This window comes from Rattus rattus, chromosome 5 (assembly GCF_011064425.1).
Source record: "Rattus rattus isolate New Zealand chromosome 5, Rrattus_CSIRO_v1, whole genome shotgun sequence".
Lineage (NCBI taxonomy): Eukaryota > Metazoa > Chordata > Mammalia > Rodentia > Muridae > Rattus > Rattus rattus.
In genome coordinates, this window is record NC_046158.1 from 3,611,474 (window position 1) to 3,625,386 (window position 13,913).

The window sequence follows — 13,913 nt, forward strand, 5'->3', positions numbered from 1 at the left end:
GAGCGGAGGATGCAACCCTCTGCACTGACTGACTGGTGAATGCCCCGCACACACGCTGGGAGAACCCGAGACAAGCGAGTGCACAGGGCAGGCATTTCTAAGCAATGGCCTCAGAGGTGCTCACACAGACTTTTTTTTTTTTTTTTTTTTTTTTTTTTTTTTTTTTTTTTTTGGGCTGGGGGCCAAACCCGAGGCTTTTGCCTTGCTAGGCAAGGGCCCCACCCCTGAGGTAAAACCCCACCCCCCGGGGGGGGTTTATAATTTGGGGGGACCAAACAAGAAAAATAACGGGACACTTTGGGAAAGACGGGGGGGGTTTTACTACTACTTCTTTTTTTTTTTTTTTTGAAATTCAGAAAATACCAGTTTGTTCGCTTGCTCGTGTTCTCTCCCTCTCCCTCCCACTTCCCCTCCCTCCTCCCTCCTCGCCCCAACCTACAGAGGTAATAGACACTTATTCCACATGATCATTCTAGAGTGGATCCTAAGCAGACACTGGCCATCAGCCCCATGTTAATCTTCACTCAGTACTGAAATCCAGTGTGGGTTATAGAAAGATGCTCAGTGCAGGCTTGTCCCTAAATGACATGTAAGAATGTCTCAAGTGTTGGCAGAGTGCTGCCAAGACACCATCCCAGGCAGCCATAACATAATAAACGAGTAAGGTGAGTCTGCCAGGAGGAGGAATTGAATGTTCAACTGTAACGGGGCTGGAAGAGCGAGGAAACAGTCATGAGAGCACACAGGAAATGCCTGTGGGCAGGGAGATAGATGGCCCGGCAGGGAAAGGCCCTTGCTGTCAAGACTGAGACTTGGAGTTGGATGGCTGGGCCCTACGTGGCGAAAGGAGGTGACTTTCTGACATCCACAGGAGCACTACGCTATGCTCCTCCCCTATTACAAAATGTAACAATTCTAAAAAAACAACAAATAATATATATTTGGACAAGATATTTTTTCAAGACAGGGTCTCACTATGTAACAACCCTGGCTGTCCTGGAACTCACTGTAGACCAGGCTGACCTTGAACTCACCCCTGCCCTCTGCTGGGATCAAAGATATGTGGTGCACTACCACTGCCCAGGATCAGAAAATTCTTAAGGGCACCTTTCACTGTTTCCATTACATTTTTACACTGACAGTTTTGCATATAACCATGTCATCATCAGTAAGACAAGAATTCTTTTTCTCCACACAGAGGTTCTTCGTGTAACTCTGGTTGATCTGGAGCTCACTATGTGGACCAGGTCGGACTTGAACTCAGAGACCTACCAGCCTTTGCAAGGAACAAAGGTGTATGCTGCTACCACTCGGCTACAAGAAAGTATTCGATTTCTAATGAGCAGGAGAGCTATTCTACAGGTTTCAGAAATACACATACAACCACACAACGAGAGATGAAGGAAAGAAGAGTGGCAGGGTAAAGGGTGGGGGAGGGAACGAGCATGAGAGAAATATAGGTATGGTGACTCATGCTTTTATTCCTACCACACTTGGGAAGTTGAAGGCAGGAAGGTTGCTATAAGCTCAAGGGCAAGGCTAATCTGAGTTATAGTGAGCTAGATATAGTGAGTTACAGGCTGGCCTGGGCTACCCTGTGAAACTTTATCTCAAATAAAAAAGGTCTCTGCAAATGCATGCTGGGTTTTCAGGGATGTTCCAGCTAGAAGAGAAAAGCTCTCTAAGCCTTGATCATCTGCAAGGGAAGGCAGCAATGAGCAGTGAGGGGCTGAGAGAGAGGCAGGCCAAACTGCTGCCAGAGACAGGCCTGCCGCCAAAGGATCCTCCAGTCTCACCTTTTAAGTGGAGTAAAGGCTTTGCAACACAGTCCTTCAGAGAAGGAAGGAGATCGTGCCTTTTGAAACTTTTTAAAAAACATTAACCTAAATGACTCAAGTCTTTGCTGAACTCACTATACCTGTCTTGGCCTCTAGTGGTGTGTGTGTAAGAACACATGCACATGTGAGTGTGTGGGCACACAAGGAACACTTTGAACTTCAATCAGGTTCTGCATGGCAGAGAAAGGAAGTGCTTGAGTGACTGGTGGCCATTATACAAAGTGGGCAGCTGCTGTGTGCCGTTCAGTCTCTGGGTCTGCTGTCAGGTGTGAATGAAAATAAAAATTAGAACCAAGTTGTGGTGTGCAGAGCCAAGTCAGCACAGGTTGTTCAATGGGAGCTGTGGGTGTCCCACCAAGTGGTTACAAGTCAACTGCAGACACAGAGAGGCTCATGGCTAGAGGCTTCCAGGGCTTAGGTGTGGGGAACCAAGAGAGTCCGTAGTGAATGTAATGCTTGGCAGGGTCCTGGCCATGTCAAAGACCAATGCCTCAGCTCCAAAGGGGAAGAACAAAGCTTCCCCCCTGGTCTAAGTGTGAATGTTGAGAGTGTGTGCAGAAAACACCCACTGGAGCTTTTCCCCACACCCCTACTCACAGCTTGGAGACTGCTCCTTGCAGAGATTGCTCCTACCAAGCTTAGCTAAGTCTGGTTCCTTGCTTAGCTGTATGTACTGACCCTGCCTCCCTGCTCGAGTGTCTATAATAAACATGCTGAGCTTTCCAGAATGCTGTGGCTGGCCCACCTGACCCCAGTTTCTTTCATTCCCTGGCCAATCCAATCAGGAACAGCACAAACCTTGGCAATTTATACTATGGTCCAAACACCTCCAGTTACTGTAAAAACTAACTTAATTAAAAATATTTATGTTTGAGTTAGTTGGCAAGTCTGTGAAGCTCTAAAACCTTGAATTATTAGCTTACCTACTAGGATCTTACACTGTAACAAGAATGCTGTATTTTATCTATTTACTGATTCTTAAATAGTTATTGTGAAGGGGCTGGGACTGTTCTCAGTTGAAAGAGTTATTTTCCCAGAGCACAGAAAAGCCTGAGCTGTCTAAACCCAGGCACGTGGCACATGCACAGAATCCTTGCACTGGGAAGGCAGAGGCAAGACTATCATCTGTAGCTACATATATCAAATGTGGTATGTCATGCCTGAGCTGTATGAGACACGCCCCTCAGGGGGGAGGGGAGGGAAGGGAAGGGAGAGAGGAAAAGAAGGGAAATGAAGGGAGAGGAAAGAAATACCTGCAAGGGTGTCAAGAGGTAAGAGAGCTCTTTCCCTTTGAGAAGAGGGATGAGTGGTCAGCTGCCTCACATGCTTCTCTCTACACACCGACATACAGCAGGCACAAAGATATTGCTACTACTTCTCTGAGAAAAAGAACATCAAAAGTTTCCTCATGCTGAGCCTAAAGTCTAAACCTCAACTTTTAGCAACTGTCAACGGGCTTATGGGTTTCCTCACAATTCCTTATAGTGGAGGCCTTCGGAATATGGCATCTGCCTTCCCACCTACTGGTTGCAGATCTACACAAGAACTCTCAGGAGCACTTTTTCGTCTTCATTCTCATGAGACAGACAGGGAGACTCACCTACAGCTTTATCCCCAGAGGACAGCTGACAGGACACTGGTGTGGGTCCTGACGGCTTGAAGGAATTTATCAGAGACCCCTGTACAGAACACAAGAAAAACATTTGTTAAACTGTTATCCTTTGAGTAAGTGAACATGTGAAACGGAAACGTAAAAACATAAACTAAGCAAACACCACAAATACTTGAATTCAGTCTAATTACTGCGTGATTCATGGCTGACTTCTCAGTACCTAGTGCGGTGTCTGCCACATGCATGGTACTAGAACACTTGGTAGAGGACTGGATGGGCAGATGAAGAAAACAGTCCCAGCAATTAGTGAGTTTACAACCGAGAGCAGGACAACCACCTGGGCTTTGCACCTCCACCTGCCTTTCCTGCTCTGCTGCGTGTGTGACTTACTATCCGCCCTCCATGGAGGATGGTGTTGGGAACCCACAGTCGGCAGCTAATGGTGCAATCTAAAACTGCTCATCTCCAGACAGACCTGAGAGGAACCAGGCCTGCTGGGAAAGCCCCAGAGACAGCTTGGTTCCCTTCAGCCTCCCCTAATTCAACCACCCCTACCCCCACTTCCCGCTTTCTTTATTATTTTCTTTTTCACTGTTTTAACTGCTCACAATGAGCCAAAAGTCAGAGCTAGACACATCACTAAGTCACTGAGAGCATGCCAGGCTGAAAGGCAGAGCTGCAGAAGATAGACTGTCCATACCCAACCCCCACTGCCAACAGTGCGGTGGGGGTGGCAAAGGGCAGATCGGTCAGCCGTGGTCCCTGCTGTCTCTATCAATACCTGACTGCATGAGCCTACAGGAGTCACTTGACCTCGGCTGCCTCAGGGACACATCTAAACACCTACTGTACAAGTCAGCTGCATGGACTGAGAAGTTAAAAAGAAACAAAGGGCGAACTAACATCTTATCCAAAAGCATTCTGTTCCTATGGGGCCTAAGATGGCGAGTCAGAAAGTCAATGGTCTCAGTTGGTTAACCAGGTCGAGACTGGCATGAGTTATGGAAAAGAAGCAACAGCCCTTTCTAAGAATCATGCTCATTTAAATGAAGTAAATCATAAAATGACCTTCAGTTACTGAGACAAACAACTAAAGAACACATTAGTAAGTTACCTGCTTGGCTTGGCTGGCAGCCACTGGGGTTAACACTGCATGGGGGGCTTTGGCTGCTGAGTGTAGCCCAGAAGAACTGAAAGACAGAAAGCATTTGCTCAGACAGTACTAGGGGCAAACAAGGCCATCTTCAGGCCAGGTTCCTGCTGGATACGTGAAAACACTTTGGGGCAACATACAGAAGTCTGGGACCCCAACCAAACTCACTAGACATTTTGTTGAAGAATTAGTTTTAAATGAAATCTGGGTTTTCAATTATATAAAATTCAAACCAACGACCTTGTTAACTTTCTCCTACCTACAATTCTCTGAAACAATTTATAACCATTTCCAAATAAATGAGGTTCTTATTGGGACAACTGGCATTCCCCCTTGCTGACTCCCTGGTCAGGAAGTTCTGACTCTTTTTAAGCCTGAGGAAAAAAAGATGTTCATCAGGAGCTGTGAGGCACAAATGGTCAGCTGCACACAGCAAAGGCCCTGCCCACTTACACTGCAGCAATGGGTGGATTCTACAACACACCTGCATCCTGGTTACTCTGTAAATGAAGGTACACCCCAACTTCCAAGGAACCCTTCACTAAACCTGACTGCTGTTCTTAGGTAACCACTGTTTCACTACCTAGCTCCTGACAGCATATGAAGAATCCACTGTCAGTCTGATCACAGATGCAAGTTCTTATCATTTAGGAAAAGTTTTTCAATTTCTCTGTCCTCAGTGCAGTTACTTTAACTGAAATGAATAGTTGTAGTTGTGGGATGTGGGTGTTTAGAACTATTTTCAGATTTGAGGGAAGATTATTAATAACTTAATTTGATGCCAGGCAGTGGTGGTACACGCCTTTAATCCTGGTACTCAGGAGGCAGAGTCAGGCAGATCTCTGAGTTTCAGGACATCCAGGGCTACCCAGAGAAACCTGGTCTCAAAAAATTTTTTTTTTCGTTTAAAAGAGAAAATCAGCAAACAGCTTACTTAGTCCTTAATGGTCCATCCAAATCTTCTGTGGGACAACATGTAAACTTCCCAGATTTGATTAGGTTGAAGAACAAAAACAGAGTCATTTTCAATGAAACAAACCCCCATGATGATTGTGCCAGAGCAAAGAAGCTGCAGGAGTGTGCTGAGACGCTCCACCATTCAGGGTGCTATACCTGCCTTCCTCCAACAGAGACCCAGAATGTCCTGGTGAGACTCCTAGGACCCAGATCCCAGAATGGATTTAGCCAACTTGCTGACAGAACAGTTTGAGCTCAGGGAACCACAAGGCAACCTCCTTTTATGTAAAACTAGAAATGAACATTAAAAAACAGTATTTTATCTGAATCTTGGACAATATCTGCAGCTAAATCTTAGTGACAACATGATGGTAATTCAATCATGAAGGCATAGTTGTGCATGGACACTTCTCTATTTACTTGTGACTATGCCACATGTCTCCTGGGCATCCTGAATCCCCAAACACAAAACCAGGAGGCACAGAGTGTGACACCACGTGACATCACTGTAGAGAAATGCTGTTTGACAGAAGCAGCTGACAAACCTACCGACAAACTAGCCTTAAGAAATCTCCACCTTGACTAAAAGGGTCAAAGAGCGAACAGTCCCCGCCTGAAGGAGTGCTCATAGGGCTGCCCACGAACAGAGGCAAACTCAGGCCGCCAACACGAGAAATGTCCAGAAGAGCATTGGGGAAAGCCAGGCTGGGCACTGCCATAGTTTGAGTAACAAGAGGAACCAGAGATAGACCTGACACTGCTCGGATGCTGTGTATACCGTTACCAAGAACAAAGAAAACAAACCCATCCAACAGCGAGGCTAGGGAGGTGCTCAGTGGCAAGAGCACTTGTAGAGGAGTCATATTCAAATTCGGGTTCAGCATGCTAGCTCGCCCGCCATCACCACCAACCCTGACTCTAGGGAGTCAATGTCCCCTTCTGGCCCATACTGCCACCAGGCACGAAATCTACACACATACAGGCATGTGAGAGACAGGCGACAGGCGTGTGCATACACACACACAGACACACAGACACAGACACACAGACACACAGACACACAGCTCTAAAAAAGCAGCTACCAGAGGACCACAGCAGAAGACAGCACAGTGGAAACCAGAGGTGCTGAAAAACAGACTCATTCCTTCTCCTAGTTCAACAGCTTGCTCAAGTGGTCTACAACAAGAGATACACAGGTCTTCTTTTGGAAAACCTTAATTATTAGCAAATATCTTTTAATAAATGCATATATGACAGGGCAGAACCAAGTAGACCTTGAATTATGTAACGAGAGGACAGTTTATCAAGATAAACAACAAAAAAACAAACCTAGAAGGAAAAGGAGAAACGAATGAAAATGTAACTTTATTTACTTATTGGAGTTTTTTTAGAGGCTAATAGCTGTTATGAGCAGCAGCAACAGCAAGATTCAGCAAGTACTTGATGGTCTCCTGAATCCATAGTGTTTAGACGTCTCTGTGAAAGACTATGACCCTAGGGAACATGACTTGATTATGTCAGCCAAGATGCATGTCTTTAGAGTAGAGTAGAACCCAGGTTTATATGATGATGACCCCTTTATCCATTAACATGGGTCAATAGTTGAATAGTGACTCTTTCTGTTAATGAATGTTTATCAATAAAGATAATTTAAATTTAAAAAGTAAAATAACATACCATGTTAACAGTGAAGAAAGACAAAAGAATACTTGAGAAGCAGGAATATCACAAAATACAGGGTCATCCTCAGCTATATACTGAGTTCAAGGCCAACCTGGGCTGAGACTTGCGGGGGGGGGGGGCAGATTATTTTACTACTAATAAAAGGTAAATTGCAGATTAATATTTTTAGTCTGGAAGATTACTTTCATTTTGTGTGTATACATGTGGGCACCCTCAGAGGTCAGAAAATGTTGCCAAGTAGTTGTAAGCCACTCAGCATGAGCGCTAAGCCATCTCTCTAGCCCCTAGATTAATATTATTCATTAAGACAGCTGTAGAAAGTCTTATAATGTTAGCAGACTGACTAGAATCAGATAAAGGGCAGTGGGTCACGAACATTCAAAGAAGAACAACTGCAAGAACATCAAGATAACTGGAAACAGTCTTTCAACAAAGGAGACTGGAATGAACAGAGTGAAATGGGTCCTACCTCATACCATCGACAGGAGTAAACTCAAAAGTGATCAAAGATGAAAACATATGTTAGACCTCAAAACCCTTTAAGGGTTGGATGTGCCCACTGCCACTGTGTGGCAGAGAGCTGGGGCTGGGCTGGGCACTCGGTGCTGGCCCCCTGGAGCGCAGGCATGTCTAGTACAGCAGTAGCTGTTGGACCCGACCACTGCTGCTCCAGGACTTGCAGGCCACTATGCTTTACAAGCTATGAATCATGAGGAACCTCAAATAAAAACAGTTTCCTTGGGCTCGTGAGATGGCTCAGTAGCTAAGAGCACTGACTGCTCTTCCAGAAGTCCTGAGTTCAAATCCCAGCATCTGTAATGGGATCTGATGCCCTCTTCTGGTGTGTCTGAAGACAGCTACAGTGTACTCATGTACATTACATTACATTACATACATACATACATACATACATATATACCCACCCACCCACCCACAGTTTCCTTAAGTCTACCAAAACCTGCCTTCAGTCGTGTGTACTGCAGAGCTAGGCTTGAATCCAGAATGATGAACCAGAGGTAGTAAAACTAGGTGTGAGCTACTCCAGGAAGACAAAGATGCCTGACGAATGATGCTCTTAATCCACCCAGAAAATGGAGGATGGATCTCCTTGTAGAGCAGCGAAAGTCAGTGAAGACTTACTAGAAGGTCAAGCTAAACAGTGGAGTAACTGGATGTGAATCTGAGGTCCATTTGTCTCTATGTATTAGAAACAATTTTTGTAATAAAATGACTTAAGAGCCACAAAACAAACAAAAGTTCCTCAAAGAAAGTACAAGCATTCACTTTATGACCCAGGATTCGGCATCCTATCCCAAGGGAGGTAGATGTCAAGTCTGTCCTCTGGTTTCCAAATAGACTGCCAAAGCACGCTAAAATTGTCTGCCATCATGGCTCCTTGAGCTGATACCCTACTGGCTCCCATTCCTCTCCGCTTCCCCTTATTTTTGTGAGCAGAGACCTCCTGGTATCACAGACACAAGCCAGACACACTCCTGTCTATTACATATGTCCACTCACAAGATCTGCTCCTTGGCTGTTTACAATGGTTAGTCAGGTCCCCTAAAGCCTTTCCTAGGTTGTTTTTTTCTGCACCACACCTACCATCATATACAGATAGATATTACATGTGTACATACATGCACCACAGTATATATATCCTATATTACATATTTAGTGTGTTGTCTCCACGACCAAGGCAAAGTTAATAAAACATGACCAGGATCAGTCTTAATAAGTGTGTTGTTTCTGGCCTGGCAGTGGTGGCTCACACCTTTAAACCTGGTACTCAGGAGGCAGAGGCAGGTGGATCTTTGAGGTCAAGGCCAGCCTGGTCTACAGAGAGAGCTCCAGGACAGCCAGGGCTACACAGGGGATCCCTGTCTGGAAACCCACTTGGTCTCACTTCCTGCCAGGACTCTGTGCTCTCTTCCTAGTGTCTGGAACCTCTCCTGCACTCCCCACACAACACTGCAACAAAACAACTGTGGAACTGGTTGCCTGGTGGCCTCGTGGCTAAGGTCCCTGCGGTGACAACAGGGATGAAGGCCTTCTTCTCTACTACTTCTCCCTCACCCCAGGGAAGCACCAAACTCACAGCAGATGCTCTGCAGGGAGCGATACAGGAGTGTGAACAGCTATGGATTTGATCCAGGTAAAGAGAAGGGACAGCCTCACAATCATACAAGACACAGGGAGCAGAGATATGCAGGCTCATCCTCCGATGAATATGTGTGGTGTCACTCCAGGTTAGTTAAGTGCAAAATTAACCCACCTTAGAGACAGCTGCTGACCAGACCCTAAAAGTCAGTCATTGTGCAATGGACTTACCCTGGGGAGGGTGGTGAAATACATCAGTTTTCACTTATCAACTGTTTTCAGGATCATCAGTTATTCAATACACGACTATTGAAAAGGGCTAGTGAGAAGCCAAGCCTGATGACCTGTGCTTGACTGCTGGAACCCACAGGGTGGAAGGAGAGCCAATTCCCCTACGTTGTCTTCTGATCTCTGTATGTGCCTTGGCACAAGGGTGCACATAAACAAAATTTAATTGTAATTAAAAACAATTTTAAGGGGCTGGAGAGATGGCTCAGTGGTTAAGAGTACCATCTGCTTTTCTGGAGGTCCTGAGTTCAATTCCAGCAACCACATGGTGGCTCATAACCATTTGGAATGGGATGCCCTCATCTAGTCTGCAGGTGTACATGCAGATAGAGCACTCATATACATAAACAACCAAATCTTTAAAAAAAAAATAATTTTAAAGTTAGAAAATGAAAATATAAAGAAACTGCTTTAGGTGTTCAGTGCTTAGCTCAATAACTGTATCAGAGTCCAACGCAGCAGAGAAAGGAAGAGAAAAAGGTTTTAGACTCCGATAGCTCAGTGTTAGGAGCTCCTACAGAAAACCTGGGTTCAGTTGGAGCACCCATGTCGGGTGGCTCACACAGACAGCGGTAACTCCAGTTCCAGGAGCTCTAACACTCTCTTCTGGCCTCCACAGGCTCCTGCCTGTACACAGTGCACACACACTCATGTGAGCACACACATGCATATAGAAGATAATACCCAGAAGCTTCTCCCTCCACCATTTGTGTTCTGTTGAAGAGCAAAGCTAGGGAAGCCCTGCCGCAGACTGAGCAGCTGAGGGAGGTGAGCTGCGCACAGACAAAGCTGCTGCTCTTCTGTGGTCAGTGGTCCGCACCCACATGCCAGGTACAAAACATTCTGCCTTTCAGTGGCCTCTCGCCCACTGTACAGTGGGAATCTGCTATAGTTCTCTGAAGAGTTCACAGCAACCACAAATACCAGCCTTGGTCCAAATGGCATTCCAAGGAAGGCTTCAAGTTATTCCACGACAGTAAAGAGGGCAAATTTGGTTTGACTCTAAGATAATTAGAAATTTTTACAACAGGTAAGTAGACCAACATGCAGACAGGCAAAGTCTAGCATCTGCACGGCAAGACCACTCAAGAAAATGAGCCTAGGGTAGGTAGGCCTGCCCTGCAGTGCTAACAGAGAATAAGAATACGGTGCAAAAACACAGGCCTAGAGTTCCTCACTTTGCCACTGACGGACTGTCCATGGGCACCAGACATTGGGTCCCCTAAAGATACTACTAGTCCCTGATGCTCTCCCATTCAAGCCAAAGGAATGTCCCCCAACCTTCCAGACAGCACAGGGAGGTGAGCCACTCTCTAGGAAATGTGGATTCAAAATTTGTACACAGTGAGTAGGACATGAAGTATTTCTAAAGGAAATGCACTTGTGCGTATGGAGGAGGAACAACTAAACAAAGCCCTGGTAGGACAGGAGCTGGCACCACACAACACCAGCCCCGGGACAGGAGGCCAAAGGCAAGTGGGCTGTGGCATGGATCTTCCTAAATCAGCACAGAAGAGAAGTGGAGGTTCTGCAGGAATAACTGCCTGCTTCTCTAAACACTGTTTCTTCAGGAGAGATGTAAGGAGGTGAAATGCTGGGAGAGAGGTCAGGGAGGGCACTGTCATTCTCCATGGCCCACGTCTTTACATGGTGGTCAGCAGGACCTGAAGGCCAATTTGGAAACCGGAGGACATTAAAAAACTGGGTCTATCAGACTTTGCACCTGGCTTACAGTTTTTAGTGGGTGCCCTAGCGAGGTGAAAAGTCCACCTTCCTAAAAATTTAGTAGTGGCTGCCCCATCCTCCATAGTGCAGAGCTCTATAAAAGCTGTGACAGACTGCCTCCATGACAGCAAACTGTGGGATGCTACACAGCAGAGCCAGAACATACCCCATGGCCGCAGAAGGGGGTGAGGGGTTATTCTTCAGTTCCTGTACATTCACCACTTGAGGGACATTCTTCAAAGTGGATTCGGTCAGAGTGCTCACAGCTATGGAAACAGTGGAGAGAGAACCACATTAACTCCTGGAGAGGATAAAAAACGCACCTCTATAAAAATTAATGCCCAGGCCATAACCTCCAGACAGCGACCTCAGAGGAAGGAAATCTAGTCAGCGGTGCAGCCAACAGAACACCTGGCTATTACAGAGGCCAAGGAGTCGACTTCTCGACATCTTAGAGGAACAATTCTCTGGCCAGCTTCTGCAGCAGAACACAGATACCTGTCACAGTGTTGGCTCATCTTGAAAGGGGTGGCAACACCCAGAGGATTAACAGTGTTCAGCTCAGGGCTGATGCCATTTATTCATCTGTCCTCCTTTCCCACGGGCTTATGATACGCCAGGTTCTGGGTAAATGTGCGAACACAGAAGCCGCTTAAAGGAGCGCAGGACAGACTCACGTCCAGAGACGCAGCTGACTCCCCTCCCCAGTGCTCCCACAGGGCCCCCACCAGCAGCCTTCTAATCCTTTTTGTCTTACTTTTCCATCATACTTTATGACCTTTAATGACATTATTATTAACAACTCGAAAAGCCCGAGCAAAGCCCTCGTCTCCCCTGAGCAAATCCCAGGCAGCCTGTGGATCTCTGGGAAAATTCACTTCCTTCTCCAGCAGCAGAACTGGGAGGACACCCCAAACTGTCCACAATTCATCTTAACATGTGCAAGTGTCTCCAGCTTAAAAACTTGCTCCAGGAGACAGTGTGAAGGTCAGTGTTTCCTGCTGAGTACACCATCCTAAATCCTGACGTTTTTTTTTTTAAATAATCAGCTAAACAACGGACCTGATCAGCATGATGTCAAGATCCTATCTGTCTAGGAAATAAGGAGACTATCAAAGGCATGTGTTTTGAAAACGTAAATGTAACTTAGAGTTATCTTGCATTTAGTTTTTATTATGTGTTTTAGGTACTTTAAGGTTATAGTTAAACTTGATTTACTGCTATTTAATGGCTTTTAGTTTCTTTTTTTTTTTTTTTTTTTTTGAGACGCGGTTTCACTCCAAGTTCACAATACTTCCCCTTTTGGCTGTGGACTTGTAACAGTCTGCTTCAGTCAGCCCCAGTGCTAGGATCACAGGTTGGAGGCACTCACTCCATCTGGCTAACAGTTCTTCCCTAGCTCTGTGAGTTGGCTATGTCTTGGAAGTCTCAAGTGAAAACATTTGGCACTAATAGTTTTCAGCCTTGGCACTCTTCCCATTTGGGGACTAGATCACCTGTCCTTGTGGGGTGTTTTGTTTTAAGATTCTTCTTTAATGTTCCTCGCCAGCAACTCTACAGCTGTTTTTGGGCCAGCTGGAAAGATGACCAGCCTGAGTGAGAACCATTTGCCAAACTGACAAGCAGTGACAACTAGCCCGGAGTCCCATTCCCTCAACCTAAGTCCTGACTAGCTAAGTCACTGTCTTAACTAAAGCCAGTGACAATGTCAGGGCAGAACAGCCATCTGGAAAGGTAGAGCTCTGGCATATACCGCTTGGCTAACTTTCTCTGCTGACTGACTCAGTACTACAACAAAAATAGGCACAGTAGGAGTGCAGCCACCCTCCCAGTGCTTGGAAACCTGAAAGTACTGTTCTTAAGACGTCAGACGGTCGGTTTTCCAAGATCAGGTTAGGAGTGAAGCAGAGATTCTCAATCAAACGTAGGAAAATCAGCATCAAAATTCACCAATTTTCAATAAAACTAAATGTGGCAGCACAGCTAATACCACTATTAGTGCCATCTTCTTCAAATTAAAAAACTTCAGACCTGGTCTTGCCTCTTGGGAGCTCTCCTCACAGGGATGAAGGCCATCAACTAGCCTTCTCTTCTAAGAAGTGGCAAGAAAGCCATTTGTCACCCACCCCAAAGCCCAGGCCCGTGACCTGGGTAGCTCATACGGTCTCCTAGAAATGGGCTGTAGTCTTTACCTGGCGCCTGACTGGCCATCTGCCGTCTCAGGGCTGCAGCAGCCGCTGCCTGGGGAGCTGCGACAGTGTGGGAAGGACCCGGTGCACCATGCTTTACCGTTTTAGTTGCCAGCATTGTGCTGTCGGCTCCTTGAGGAATAACTTTGGTAGCTGACGTAGAGACTAAGAGGAAAAGAAAAATTATCAGAAAAATGGGGTCATTGAAGGACATAGGAAAGTTTAAATGGTAAATTCTGTTGGGTTGTAAAAAAAAAAAAATGCTAAAATCTGAAAATTTTATATTAAAATTAAAATTTTCAAAATTTTTTTTAGCGTTACAGAGAACATTTAGAGCAACACAGAACCTGATTTCTTATAAAGTAGATTTG

General features: G+C 45.7%; 1 protein-coding gene across 2 annotated transcripts in view; it reads right to left on the reverse strand.

The window, feature by feature from the left end:
* Nup214 (nucleoporin 214) overlaps positions 1–13,913 on the reverse strand; it is an 84,627-nt gene that overhangs the window by 30,030 nt on the left and 40,684 nt on the right. For both annotated transcript variants that reach the window (XM_032902803.1, XM_032902802.1), the window contains exons 23-26: positions 13,546–13,707; positions 11,520–11,619; positions 4,565–4,640; positions 3,439–3,517 (exon numbers count right to left, since the gene is read on the reverse strand). In XM_032902803.1, the coding sequence (XP_032758694.1) occupies positions 3,439–3,517; positions 4,565–4,640; positions 11,520–11,619; positions 13,546–13,707 (417 nt within the window). The remainder of the gene's footprint in view (positions 1–3,438; positions 3,518–4,564; positions 4,641–11,519; positions 11,620–13,545; positions 13,708–13,913) is intronic.